Source organism: Pocillopora damicornis, chromosome 6 (assembly GCF_964200805.1).
Source record: "Pocillopora damicornis chromosome 6, jaPocDami1.2, whole genome shotgun sequence".
Taxonomy (NCBI): domain Eukaryota; kingdom Metazoa; phylum Cnidaria; class Anthozoa; order Scleractinia; family Pocilloporidae; genus Pocillopora; species Pocillopora damicornis.
Genome location: NC_142675.1, coordinates 20647663 through 20660225, shown reverse-complemented (window position 1 = coordinate 20660225; position 12563 = coordinate 20647663). Strand labels below are relative to the sequence as shown.

The 12563-nt window shown below is 35.3% G+C and overlaps 2 protein-coding genes across 3 annotated transcripts; one reads left to right on the top strand and one right to left on the bottom strand.

Annotated features, from left to right (window-relative positions):
- Positions 1-264: 264 nt before the first annotated feature.
- On the top strand, positions 265-3613 carry LOC113675375 (prefoldin subunit 2). The gene is made up of 3 exons (XM_027191947.2): positions 265-499; positions 1493-1616; positions 2766-3613. The coding sequence occupies exons 1-3, from the start codon at positions 354-356 to the stop codon at positions 2940-2942; spliced, it is 447 nt and encodes a 148-aa protein (XP_027047748.1). The 5' UTR covers positions 265-353; the 3' UTR covers positions 2943-3613.
- On the bottom strand, positions 3306-11992 carry LOC113675372 (uncharacterized). Of its 2 annotated transcripts, none has more exons than XM_027191943.2 (14): positions 11741-11992; positions 11422-11501; positions 11052-11109; positions 10415-10500; positions 9806-9867; positions 9645-9705; positions 8974-9045; positions 8783-8847; positions 8003-8099; positions 7732-7829; positions 6817-6836; positions 5337-6034; positions 4901-4988; positions 3306-4355 (listed from the first exon to the last, which is right to left on the bottom strand). In XM_027191943.2, the coding sequence occupies exons 1-14, from the start codon at positions 11862-11864 to the stop codon at positions 4141-4143; spliced, it is 1824 nt and encodes a 607-aa protein (XP_027047744.2). In that variant the 5' UTR covers positions 11865-11992; the 3' UTR covers positions 3306-4140. The 2 variants fall into 2 exon arrangements, with proteins under 2 accessions (XP_027047744.2, XP_027047745.2); XM_027191944.2 differs by having other exon boundaries at positions 3306-4352.
- Positions 11993-12563: the final 571 nt, after the last annotated feature.

Below are 12563 nucleotides of genomic sequence, written 5' to 3'. Positions count from 1 at the left end.
AAGGTTCTAGGTTTGATGTATAGTTAAAATATGACTGGTAGTTGTTTAGTTTAACAAATTCTCCCCATGCAGTTGGGTTGCAAATCTAGTACTGACTGCACATTAGAGACTGATTCATCTGTACATTTCAAGGTAAAATGCATAGTTATCTATTGCCTTAATAGTCAGTCAATAATTATCCATACCTACCTAACAGAAGTTGTTCAAGTGTTCATTTCACTTTGGAAATTCATTGCAAACTTCCTGTTCAACCCCTAAGGTTTCTAAGAGACTGGCACTGACTGCGTTGTCCGTTACGGGTCTGGCTCTAGAGCTGAGCGCGCAAGAACTGCTGGTATAGAACAGAGTCCATCATGGCGTCCGGAGCCGGTGGAAAGAAGAAGGGCAAAGGCGCGATCGATCACGAGCAGATTATAATGCAATTCAATCAAATGAGGCAGGAGTACAGGGGTATTATGGGGAAAATAGGAGAGCTCGAAATGGAAGTCAATGAGCATGGGTGAGAACCGATTTAAAAATCTCTATTAAGATATGTCAAACTGATAAGCGTTACGGGAATGTCAAACAAAGTTGGACATTAAACCTTAGGTCTGCCTTGTATAAACTCTTTGAAGAAGTTGTAACATTTATGAAAGAAATTTTCGACGGCTTTCATCATTAATATACTTTACTATTGCCATTTTACCCCAAAATCGGTTTCACTGTTATCGACTCCACGTGGTTTTGATAGGCACACACCTAAAAACGTTATTCCCTTCCTTTAGTTCGCTGGGGATTTCTTTGGCAATTATTGAAGTAATTACACTTACGATTTTTAGTCAGTTACTGTGGTATTTGATGTTTTGATCCTTTTTCAAATCAAGTTTTCCCTCTTCGTCTCGTTTCGTTTTCTTTCGCAAGTTTAATTTCTAAGTAGCAAATGGCAGCCCCCTTTTTGACAGGCTGACTTGACCCTTTCACTCCCAAGATCTAATTAGTAATTCTCCTCACTATCTGCCATACAATTCTTATGATGGTAGTTCAGAGAATTTGGTATTGGATCAACTAATAATCCTATGATTGATATTCTTCACTATTCTCATCACCTGCCTACTTGATATTGTATTGATATTGTAAGGAGAAATTCTGTCTTGGTCACCTGTGAGAGTGAAATGGTTAAGGTATAAAAGTAGAATTGGGGTATTGAAATATAAATATATAAAGTGAAAACACATAGGCCTTATGCTAGATTACCTCTTGTTAGTAGCCTGCAGATCTGCAAGGTTTCAGTGAAAATTAAGAGTAATTGTGAGTCTATGACTTGAAAATAATTGGTTTTCATGTTCTATTTTAATTCTTTACTATAGCTTCCTTTCCAAATCATGAGTTCTGGTCAAGAGAGAAAATAAGCAAAGAACAAATTATAACAGTTTGCAAAAAGATGCTCAGGTGAAACATTCCCAAACACTTGATGAAAGTGGAAATTAATTTACCAAACTCTTTCTATTTGTAGCATTGTGATTGAGGCACTGAAAGGTGTAGAGCCTGATAGACGCTGCTTCCGAATGATTGGTGGAGTATTGGTGGAGAGGACCGTCAAGGATGTTCTCCCAGCACTGGAAAACAACAAAGAACAGGTTAGGACATTTTCCTTCAGAACTAAAAGGGGACATAAAGGTTATCATACAGAATTATGCAGATTCTGAGATGTTTGGTGACTCTTCCAGAATGTCATGCAAGTTAGTTTTAGAGCATCCCCTACAGTTTCATCAGGTTTTCCCTAAAAGTTTGGTAGTAAACATTTTATGCCTGGATGGAGAGGCACTGCAAAAGTTATGTCTTATCCCTAAGAACTCAGCTTGGTGCTTACATGCCCATCTTTTGATCCTGATCTGTTTTATTCCCTTGGCCCCAGTTTTTCAAAGGTTGGATGGCACTATCTACTGGATAAAACTCTATCCAATGGATAACGCAATGCATTTTGCTATCACTTATCTGTTGGATAGCATTCTGAGCCCTTTATACAACTGGGCCCTGGAGTTTATCAGTCTACAGTAAAAGTACTACTCAGTGATAGCAGGCGTCAAACAAACTTTACATCCCTTTCAACCTTGCATTCCCCATTCATACTTTATGGTAATTGTTTACATGCAAACCATGTAAGTCATATGTTAAAAGGGCAGGTATGGGGATGTGTTACTTTCAGTGAGGACCAAGATGTTTAATAAGATATTTATTGTCTACTGTATGTACGAAGAGTTTCAGAATTGATTTCAAGTGTCATTTAATGGATTCAAATGGCTTATGCACTTTGATAGCAAAAGGAATCAATTTCCAATTGGTTGTTAATCATTTACATGGTTTCACACAGTCTAATCAACCAAAAAGATTTGGACTTCACTTTCACACCACAGTTGAGATCAACTGTTCACAAATACAGAGAGATTTTTGCAAATAAAGGTTTAAATTTTAGAGGGTGGTAAAGGAGAGTTTGGCCATTTGACCCTTTAACTCCCAGATCAATTTTGTAGTTCTCCTTACTGTCAACCATACAATTCTTATAATGTTAGTTCAGAGAATTTAGTATTTGATCAAATAATTATCCCCAAATTGATATTTTTCTTTATTATCATCACTTATCTGGTTGATATTGTATAGGTAGTGTAAGGAGGAATCCTGTCTTGGTCACCCATGGGAGTTTAAGGTTAACTGACCAATCACAGTGCCAGTGAGAAAAAGGGATAAAATAAAAATGATTACCTTCTCACTGTGGTATTCATCTTCAGATTTCAGGCCTCATTAACAAGTTAAAAGACACTCTCACTGCCAAAGAGCAAGAACTTACGGCATTCAAAGATAAACACAACATCCGCGTCAAGGGAGAGAGAGAAAGTCAATCTGAGGATTCTGTACAGACTGCTGATAAGACTTCAGGAGTTCTGGTGGCACAGGACAATTCATAAGATGAAGGGAACAATATTTAGTGATGTTCTGATGCATGGAAAGCTTCAGTGGACACAGTAGCCAGTGTGACAAGCATTTAATACACTGACTCAAGTGAAACCATTCCAAAGATTCCCTCCCCAAGTTTAAATGTTAATCTTAGTTTTTGCACAGGACACTCCTTTTTGAACAAACAGACAGATTTTTTTCTCACAGTGATTACAACACAAATTATGTTAGTGAGAAGATTGAAAGACATTGTCACCTAGTGAACATTTTACATATAGTTTTCAAGTCAATAGCTTTGTGATAGATTAGAAATTCTAATATAAGTGTGAGTTATAGAGAGTGGTACATGTACACAACACAAATCAGTGTAAATTATATTCTTTCTAGATCCTTTATTTTACCTGCAGACTTGAGATATGGTCATTTGTCTTTCAAAGTCAATAATTTAAATGAACCATAATTTTGGACCCTATTAAGTTTAAAGATGTTATATCTTCTTGCTTTTGTTTGTCAGCTTCTTATTCAATTCATTTTAAAGGAGATACTAAAAAATGTTTGCACATAGTTAAATTAAGTGTGGCCTAGACTGTATGTAATGATTAAGTGAATCTGTGTTTCTGTAAGGAACACAAGGTTTTACCCTGTGTATATTCAAAGTTATGAATAAATAATTTGAAATACCTTTGGACTCACTAGAATAGAATAAAAATCATTATCTGATCTGTCCATTTGCCATTAATCATTAAAAAAAACTATTCTAATAGCCCTTTCAAAGTAGAAGCTAATGGCTCCTCTTCAAAGTGGCACTTTGTAATTAAATTTTTTTTTTTTGAAGAAAAGAAGTTTTGTGGCAAGAATTGAATTGGTGGAGATTCAAAGGAGAAAACTTATATTTGCTTATTTGGAATTCTTTACCTGTTGAGGAAATCATTTATATATGAAAACAGTGTGTAACTGTTTAAATAACATTAATTTTTGTTCCTAAAAACAACAGCAGACCAAATAAGCTTTGTATAATATATGACAAAATATTTTTGTGCACATAAAATATTAATAAGGGCATAGGAAATAAAAAAACTTTGAAAGATTACGAAAGAGAGGATTTGCATAAAAAGGCTGCTGGCATAAATATCCTGCATGTTTTCATTTTTAGATTCAGACTGCCTTGATGCTTTGAGAGTTTCAATTTCAACTTAAAATATTGTATAATCAAAAGAAATCTAGGGCCTTGGGTCTTTGTGTAACTTTAGGTTGTTTCTTTCTCTGCTGCAGTTGGCCAGAAGCTGTGGATGCTGCAGCAGTCTTTTTTATAACTAAAGGTGTTCTTTGAGGTTGAGGTGGTGACTTGAGTAACCCTTGAGGAGGTGTCTTCTCTGCATCAAATGGAATATTTGGGCTTTCCTTCAAACTACGTTTATAATCTGCTAAGAAAAAGTGGCACAAAATGAAAGGTTCAAGAGGTGTTGCCTTAATGGGCTTTGATGCTGCACCCCTCCCTGGAGGGTAGCAAAAGGGGGAGGGGGGGGTCCTAATCCCGTTTAATGAACTAATTTTAGAAAAATTCACATGTAACATATATAAGAGGGAAAATTTCAAATCTCCCTTCTTATGTTCAAGATTTCAGGGAAATCTTGGGGTCTTCACAAAATGAAAGAAAAAATTCATGGATCATATTTTGGGAAGCAAATCATGTTTAATGCGGATTCAAAACTTCTCGAGTCACGCTTACCTTTCTGTGAAATTCAGTATTACACATAATTTTTGCCTTATCACACATCACATTCAAACCCTTTACCACCCTCTCCCAAACCAGAGAAGGGCAAAGTTGATTTCTAAATTAAATGCCACCCACACTATAACTACCCTGAGCCACATACATCATTTCATTACCAATAATTGAACTGAAAAAGGATGAGTTTGTTCTGACTTGAAAAAGAACCCCAACTTTTCAATGGTAATTTGCACTGACCTTGTGTTGTGTGTGAAGTATTTTTTGACACCTCTATCCTAACTCTTTTCCGTGTTCCCTTTGAAGGTTCTGATCCAGGCAGTTGAACCTACACAAATTATCACATATGTATTCACTGATAACAAATACAGAGAAATCATTTCGCATCTTGTTCATTAACCGTTAGTCTTGAGATATTAAAAAAACTAACAATTAAATGAAATTGTACAATGTTTAATTAAATCAACAATTATGACCTGCTGATTGTCTAGGAGCTTCTCTAGAGAGAAGACCAAACACTGTAGAATGCTGGTGGCAGATGTGCCTGTACAAGTTGCAGAAAGGCAAATAAAAAATAATTACCTGTGCAAAATTGACTATAGTAATTTACATAACACATTTATACATGACAATCTTGCTACTATTTCACGCTAAAGAAAAATATATTGTTCCCAACCTTCAAATTACTGTTCCTTCGCGGCTCTGTTCTGGGTGTTTTAGCACCGCATCTTCGAACAAATGCTGGTGGGGTAGCATTCTTCTGAAACTTTGCAAAGGGCTGCTCACCATGACCATTGGCTCTATTCAAAACCTCATTTTCCACAGTTCTTAACAAGGTTTGATCATCTTTTTCAGTTGAATGTATTGTGTCACCAACAACACCAGAAGCATTATCCTCACTTAGATCATTAATAGCTTCTTTATTGGAAGATTGATGTCTTCTTTTATTTTTTTCAGTAAGTAATTCTCCACCACCATTTTCATGGTTAATCACAGATCCTTCCTCATTCTCAATAGGAGATTTCTTCTTCTTCTTCTTCTTTTTATCCTTAGGCTCAATGTTTTGCTCTGTATGAATTTCTTTTTCTTCAGAAGACAACTCAACATGACCTTCACTATCTTGCCTATTCTTTCTTTTTCTCCTTCCCTCTCTCTTGTCTTCTATAGTAGCAAGTTCACTATTGTGATTACCCAGTTCCTCTTCTTTTTTATCATTAGAATCTTTAATCTTTTTACTCTTCTGTTTTGTTTCCTTGGTGTGACTGTGATCTCTGTTGTTGTCTGATGACTCTTGCTCTTCAGTCTTTCTCTTTGATCCAACTTGGATCCCATTTGGGATTCTATCTTCTTGCACAGAATCCTCCACATGTTCTCCTATCAGACCATATAGAAAGAGAACATTGGCAAATAAATAAGGTCAAGTTGCCTAAAGTACACAAAGTTATAGGTTCAAACAATACAGAAACAATAAAACTAATTCATGACATAGTATTACATGTAAAGACCTTGGCTCTGCTTGCCCTTGATGTTCTACAGTTCAGGAATAACTGTACTTAACCCTTTAAAGCCTAATATCAGTATGAATATTCTCCATACTGCTCTCTATACATTTCCTAAGATGCTGACAAGGAGAATTTGTTTCACTATCAATAACTTCTTTGGTTGGTGATCTCTTCCTTTATTCTTGTGACCTAAATTTTTGAGTCAGGGGTGATATTTTAAGGAGAAAATAGATGCTTGTCACTCTAAGGGGTTCAAAGGGTTATTAATACGAGAAAAAGGTTTCTGTTTTATTGTAAACTTCTGTTTACTTATGAAACTCTTGCATGTTAACCCTTTAATTCCCATGAGTGACCAAGACAGAATTTCTCTTTACAATATCATTACAATATCAACCAGACAAGTAATGAAAATAAAGAAAGCTATCAATTTGGGGATAATTAGTTGATCCAATACTAAATTCTCTGAACCACCATTATAAGAATCATATGGTTTACAGTTAGGAGAATTACAAATTTGGTCTGGGAGTCAAAGGGTTGAGTGAAGAAACACAGAGAGATAACAGTTGCTTGACTGTATGTTTGACAGCAGGAAAGAGAGGGTGACGAAATATGGAAGAATCACTTGCATTGACCCAATAGACAAGTGCTAAATACCTGTTGATCGTTTCCTCAGACTGCAAAGAGATAAACACATAATAAATTAATAAATAAGTGATCAAATAAATGAAGCATGATCACATGAACAAAAAATATACAAAAAAGTGAATTAACTAATACAGTAATGTTGCAACCTTTCTTTTCAAAGTCAACATATTATATGTACCAAGAAATGTGTCACACACACAAAAAACCAGATCTCATCAGCAAAAAGTCATTACCTCATAAGAGCTACTGTAATAGATCATTTTCATTATATTAAAATTCTAACAGGGACACGAGGCTTGGGGGAATAAAACAAGAGAAATTCATTATTCATCCCTCAACCTTGATGTGATTTCTTTTGTTTTATCCACCAGAGCCTCAGAGCCAAGTTTGAATTTTAATATATTGAAAATGGCCTATTTTCTTGATGGAATTGTATGGCAGGTAGATGAGGAAATTACAAGTCAATGATTTATAAGAAATAAATGAAAGAGGAAAAACTAAAACTTTCTTTCCAGTGCTTTTGGTTAAGGGTTGACTGCTTGGGCACCAGAAAGGGTAATAAATCAATGACTTTTTCATTCCCAAGAGTGATCAATAAGTTCCTTCTCCATACAGTAACAATACATTGTCAAGCAGAACAGAGAAGAGAAAATATAGAAATATAAAACAAGTGACTACATGTATTGTTTGATTTAACATCAAATTCTATCAGAAGAAATGTGTGGCAGTCAATCATGAGAATTGAAAATGAGATCTTGGGAATTTCTTTGCCAAGTTGAAGCCTCAATTCATATCTTGTTTCCTTATCAACTGACCAGGAAGTACGAGCATTTTTTGGATAAGGTGGATAATTAGAGCAAAAAACTGTGTTCCCCATTATGGCCCTAACTGACTATTGATTGATCCGCTGTTAGCTAGTCTTACCGTTTAGCCCAGTAAAAAAGTTGATTCCTGTTCCTACCAAGGATATTTCTGTCACTTGCTAAAGAAAATAATCTGTCAGCAGCAGAAGCAAAATCAACCTTGAAATTAAATTAAATAAAAAAGGGTCAGTATTCATCTTATTAAAATTAAACAAACAAACAAACAAATTCAAGTATTTTATTGCCATCGAAAATTTCAGTATTATTTAAAATGAATAGTTAAAAATCTCTTAAAATTTTTAAAAACAATTCTATGGTAGAGTGAGCCAGACCTTAATTTTAGAATTCTGCTGCTCCTCAGAGTCATCTGTCCCTTGTTGAACAAGGTGTTCAAACAAACTCTTTCCCACAGCACTGGTAACAGTTTTGCTAGGGAAAAAATTCAATTCTCACGGTTAACCCTTTAAATGCCAAGATCTGATTGTTAATTCTCACCTCTAACTAGCAAACAATTCCATGTAAATAAGTTATGAGAATTTGGATCATAAAAACTTCTTCCTGATAAGTTTGAGTATCCTCATTACCTGGTGGCTGGATAATGTTCAGGACAAGTTATGAGTAAATCACTTCTGGGAGTTAATGGTTTAAACTACAGGCATAAACAAGTAAAAAGGTAGCTTGAACATGAGCTAGAGGATAAACATGCTAAGCTGATTCCAATATCTGTAGGATCGACTACCCTCATCTCATCTCAATAAGGTTGGTAAAAGCCAGTTAGGCAAAACACCAAACACTTACAAAATGCAAAAGTAAAAATTACATGCTTCAATAAGTGCAATACAGAATAAAAAATCAACCATACAAGTTAACATGCTCTTATTAATTAAGCTAATGAACTAACCTAAAGGCAATTCTTAAATTTGACCAGAGATGTAATATCAGGCATCTCAGGGAGGAACTGGTTACAGTCTCTAGCAGTTTGTGAGAATGATGAAAATTTTAAATTAAATTTAAACTTGAACCACCAATGGGGTATTCCTAATCATTCTCAGAAGAATGCTAGTCAATTGTGCAGATTTCTGTTTGATCAAATACAACATCAAAATTCTTACTTGCTTGAGTGTGTTGCAAGCAGGAAAAAAGGATCCAAGAGCTTAAGCACTGCACTAGCAGAAGCCTACAAACAGTACAGGTGAAAAAAAAAAATATATATATATATAATCATAAAATATAAACAAAATAAAATTACGTACGTTACAACAACACAAACAATTTATTGATTAACATGATCATGGCATTTTACCTCATCATCTAGTACACTTCCAAGTTCAGAGAGATACACTGACACCATGTGAAGTCGAATTCCATCAGGAACCTAAAATCACAATATAAAATTTATTACTACACATGAGATACCTTTTTTTAACCTGTTGACTCCTAAGAGGGACTAGCATCTAATTTCTTTCCACAAATATAATATATCCTTTGAAACACATATAGGTCACCAGATTGAAGGGAATGATCACAAAATAAAGAAACTCTTGCTGGGTATTTGCAAGGAAAATTTGTTTAATAATTAAGAACTTCAGTAGTTGGTGATCATTTCCTTTATTCTAGCAACCTTTTTGTGTGATTCACGGGTGATATTAATGGGGGAAATTTGATGATGGTCACTCTTATGACATATCATTGAGTGTTACAGTAGTACAGCATAGAAATGAGTGGCAGCCACTCCTTCCTATGGGATTCCAGTTTATTACAGGTTACCCTCAAGCATTTCAACAAGTTTCCCTAACAATTTTTGGACACCCATTGCAACTTCTGGCATGGAGAGAATCATTATGGGGGTGGAGAGTCTTGCCCAAGAACACAACACAATTATTCTGCCAGAGCTTGAAAGCCAATGCTACATTCTGCAGTCAAGAGAATCAAATATTAACCCACTATGTGTGAGAATAATATATGATCAGTTACCTTCAGACTACTTGGATTCATTGGTTCTTCATAAAAAATATTAACGACATCATTGACTAACCTAAAGAAGGAAAAATGAAGACAATTCAAACATTACAGACTGAAAGTTTCTCTGCTGAAAAGTAGGCAGTTAGATGGCACAATAATTTCAAAAAACTTACCTTTCCTCCCAACCAGTTTTTTTCAGAAAATTGAAAGTTTCTTTCACAAAGAAACGGATAAGCTGAAAAAAAATTTGCTTATTATGTCAAAAGAGTGCCAAAGACAATTCAATGAGAACACAAACCAACTAAAGCATCCAAATGCACAAGTGACCAAGTGTTATCAACTCAGTTGATAACACATAATTACCAAGTTGCAATTGGTTTGTTTCTATTCTAATATGTCAAGGCAGTGTGGTGCAGTTTTCTAGAACAATCAAAGATCATCACGAAGCAGTTAGATGCAATCTCTTGCTACTTTTTGCACTCCATTGATGACTGCACTAACAGACACTCTTGTCTTACATTACAGTTACAGTATATGCTATTTAATTATCCAGGCAGCCTGCTCCACTAAAATACACTTTCATTCTCTTGCAATTATCATTGTCCATCCACATTTGTTGCAAAAACTATAGCTGGTCAGTAAAGAGACAATCGACCCTCCTTCTCTCTCTCTCTCTCTCAATGATAGTGTGCCTTTCTTTCTCAAGTCCATAGGTGGTTTGATGACACTGTTCCGCAACCAATTGAAAACTGCTCTACATTAATATTTTATCAAAAACTAACCATGTAAAACTTATCCAATCGTAGACGATCTATCCCATGCCATTCTCTTTGCATTGTTTTAAAAAATGCTTTGATAAAAAGGACAGCTAAAAAGTAAAAATCAAAGAAGCAGATTGTGTGAGAAGAGTCAAATGAAACAATTTTACGCCTTTGTTCTGGCAGCCAGCACACTGCTAAATTGCCTGCACTCCCATTAACACACAACTGTTGTGTATGATTAAAAAAATGCATCACTAAATTAAGCAATTAATAATAAACAAGAAAATTACATGCTTCTGATTGACTTTCTGTGATGCCCTTTTCATGTAAATTATTAATAAGTAATGACATGATTTCTTTTCTAATTTGGTTTATATTAGCCCTTATAAATTTTTAAAAGACAGCAAATTACATTCACTCTACAGGTTTGTGCAATTTTGTTGTCTCTGAAAAAGTTACTTGACATGTGCTCATTTTCACCAAATTTCTCTTAAAATTACATTATTACCAATACAAAACCCTCTTCCTATCAGTTCAATTGCAAATTAAACCATGCAAGATATTGGGAAAACACAAGAAAAGTTTGTTAACAAGCCAGAGGCACATGGTTTGCAAACTTTTCTAGTTATCATTCTTTGCTACAACATATACATCTTACCTGATTGTTCATTCCTGAAACTGAGTATAAGTTTTGAAATATTTAAACCCAGTTCTTCCTGCCAACAAATTTAAAACTTGTAATTAATAATGAGGGGGCTTACATTAAATCTGTTCGATAATGGCTGGGAAGCTTGCTGTTTGAGGGGAGTTATGAGTGTGAGGGCTGCAAGAAGAGAAAGAGGGAGAAAAGATAATAGCACACCACAATCCAAGGGGTTTGGTGTTCTCATTTCACACCAGCAGGAAAAAAAATAACCATATGCTTGCAATGCAATTCAATTCTAAATGTTGCTCAACGGTATAAGTTACCAAGTAAAGCAATGATGCAATGTTCTAAAGTTGATTATATCAGATTGTTATGGAAATACCTGAATAAGAGGCTTGTCTGACATCCACATGCAGTAAAATAGTCCCTTCCATATTTTAAGCAAATCTACCTCACCAAACCCTTCAAGGAAAAATAAATTATTCCTATCAATGTACTTAGATAAATAACATAATGCATTGGATTCAATAATACGGTAATCCAAGTTCTTTCATCGCACTACACATACTGCATACTGAGACATTACCACAATGTCCTCTTTAGCATTGAGCGATCCATGAAAACACATCCATGCTTGAAAAGTGGCGCAACATTTTTGTACATCTGTTCACGTCTGTTAAAGAAATTTGTCAGTAACTTACCAGGGCCATCCTTTGGTCGGCTCCTAATCCAAGCCCTAAGTTTATTCAGGGCTTTATCTCTGATTTTCTTGTCGTTATTCGCTAGTTTCTTAGCAAAATGCTCTTCTGCTCCCCCAGCCGCCATGTTGGTTTATATGGAACACGTGCTGCTCAAGCGCATATAAGTTTTGGAGAAACCGCGGATTGCCGTTTAATGAAAATATTTTCTGTCGTGTAAGCGTCTCGAGAAAGGGCGCGACCAGAGTTGATTGAATCATCTACATATTATTAGAGAACAGACAAATTTCTTATTACGAAAAAACGAGACAAAAAAACAACAAAAAAAAAACATTTACGTCAGGTACTTTCTAAAACAAATTCATCTCGTCTGACTCAGTGTAAACACAAATTTATGGGACTTTTGATTTAAAAACTCCAGAAACTAATTATTTTCAAGGGGAATATTACGAGGGTCTCAATTGGGGTAACCGATAGCTGTTAAACGGCAAAAAAATTAAATTAGTAGGCGTAAAAATTGACAAATTCTAACCATTAGTCGTAAAACAGCTAATAGAACCTTAAACAACAACAATGGAATGATGTTACCGTTAGCCGTAAAATGGCAAAAATTTTAACCGTTAGCGGTAAAAGTAATCACCCCATTGACAGCCTCTATCAGCCCTAGTTCTGCTAATGAAAAATACTCGAACCTGATTGGCTGGTAAGCTGCTTTAGGAATGATTCAATGATTCACAGATTTGACTACAAAGGACTTAAAGTAAGAGACCGAACCGAAGGCGAGTGATTTTCAAACTTTTCGCGTGTTCTTGCAACATCGTGTGGC

Coding starts and splice junctions, on each gene's coding strand:
- LOC113675375 (XM_027191947.2), top strand. CDS start 354: ATGGCGTCCGGAGCCGGTGGAAAGAAGAAGGGCAAAGGCGCGATCGAT. Junction 500..1,492: donor ATGGAAGTCAATGAGCATGG/GTGAGAACCGAT, acceptor TTCTATTTGTAG/CATTGTGATTGAGGCACTGA. Junction 1,617..2,765: donor TGGAAAACAACAAAGAACAG/GTTAGGACATTT, acceptor ATTCATCTTCAG/ATTTCAGGCCTCATTAACAA.
- LOC113675372 (XM_027191943.2), bottom strand. CDS start 11,864: ATGGCGGCTGGGGGAGCAGAAGAGCATTTTGCTAAGAAACTAGCGAAT. Junction 10,501..11,051: donor TTTCAGGAATGAACAATCAG/GTAAGATGTATA, acceptor TTTACTTTTTAG/CTGTCCTTTTTATCAAAGCA. Junction 6,837..7,731: donor CTTTTTTACTGGGCTAAACG/GTAAGACTAGCT, acceptor ATCTCTTTGCAG/TCTGAGGAAACGATCAACAG.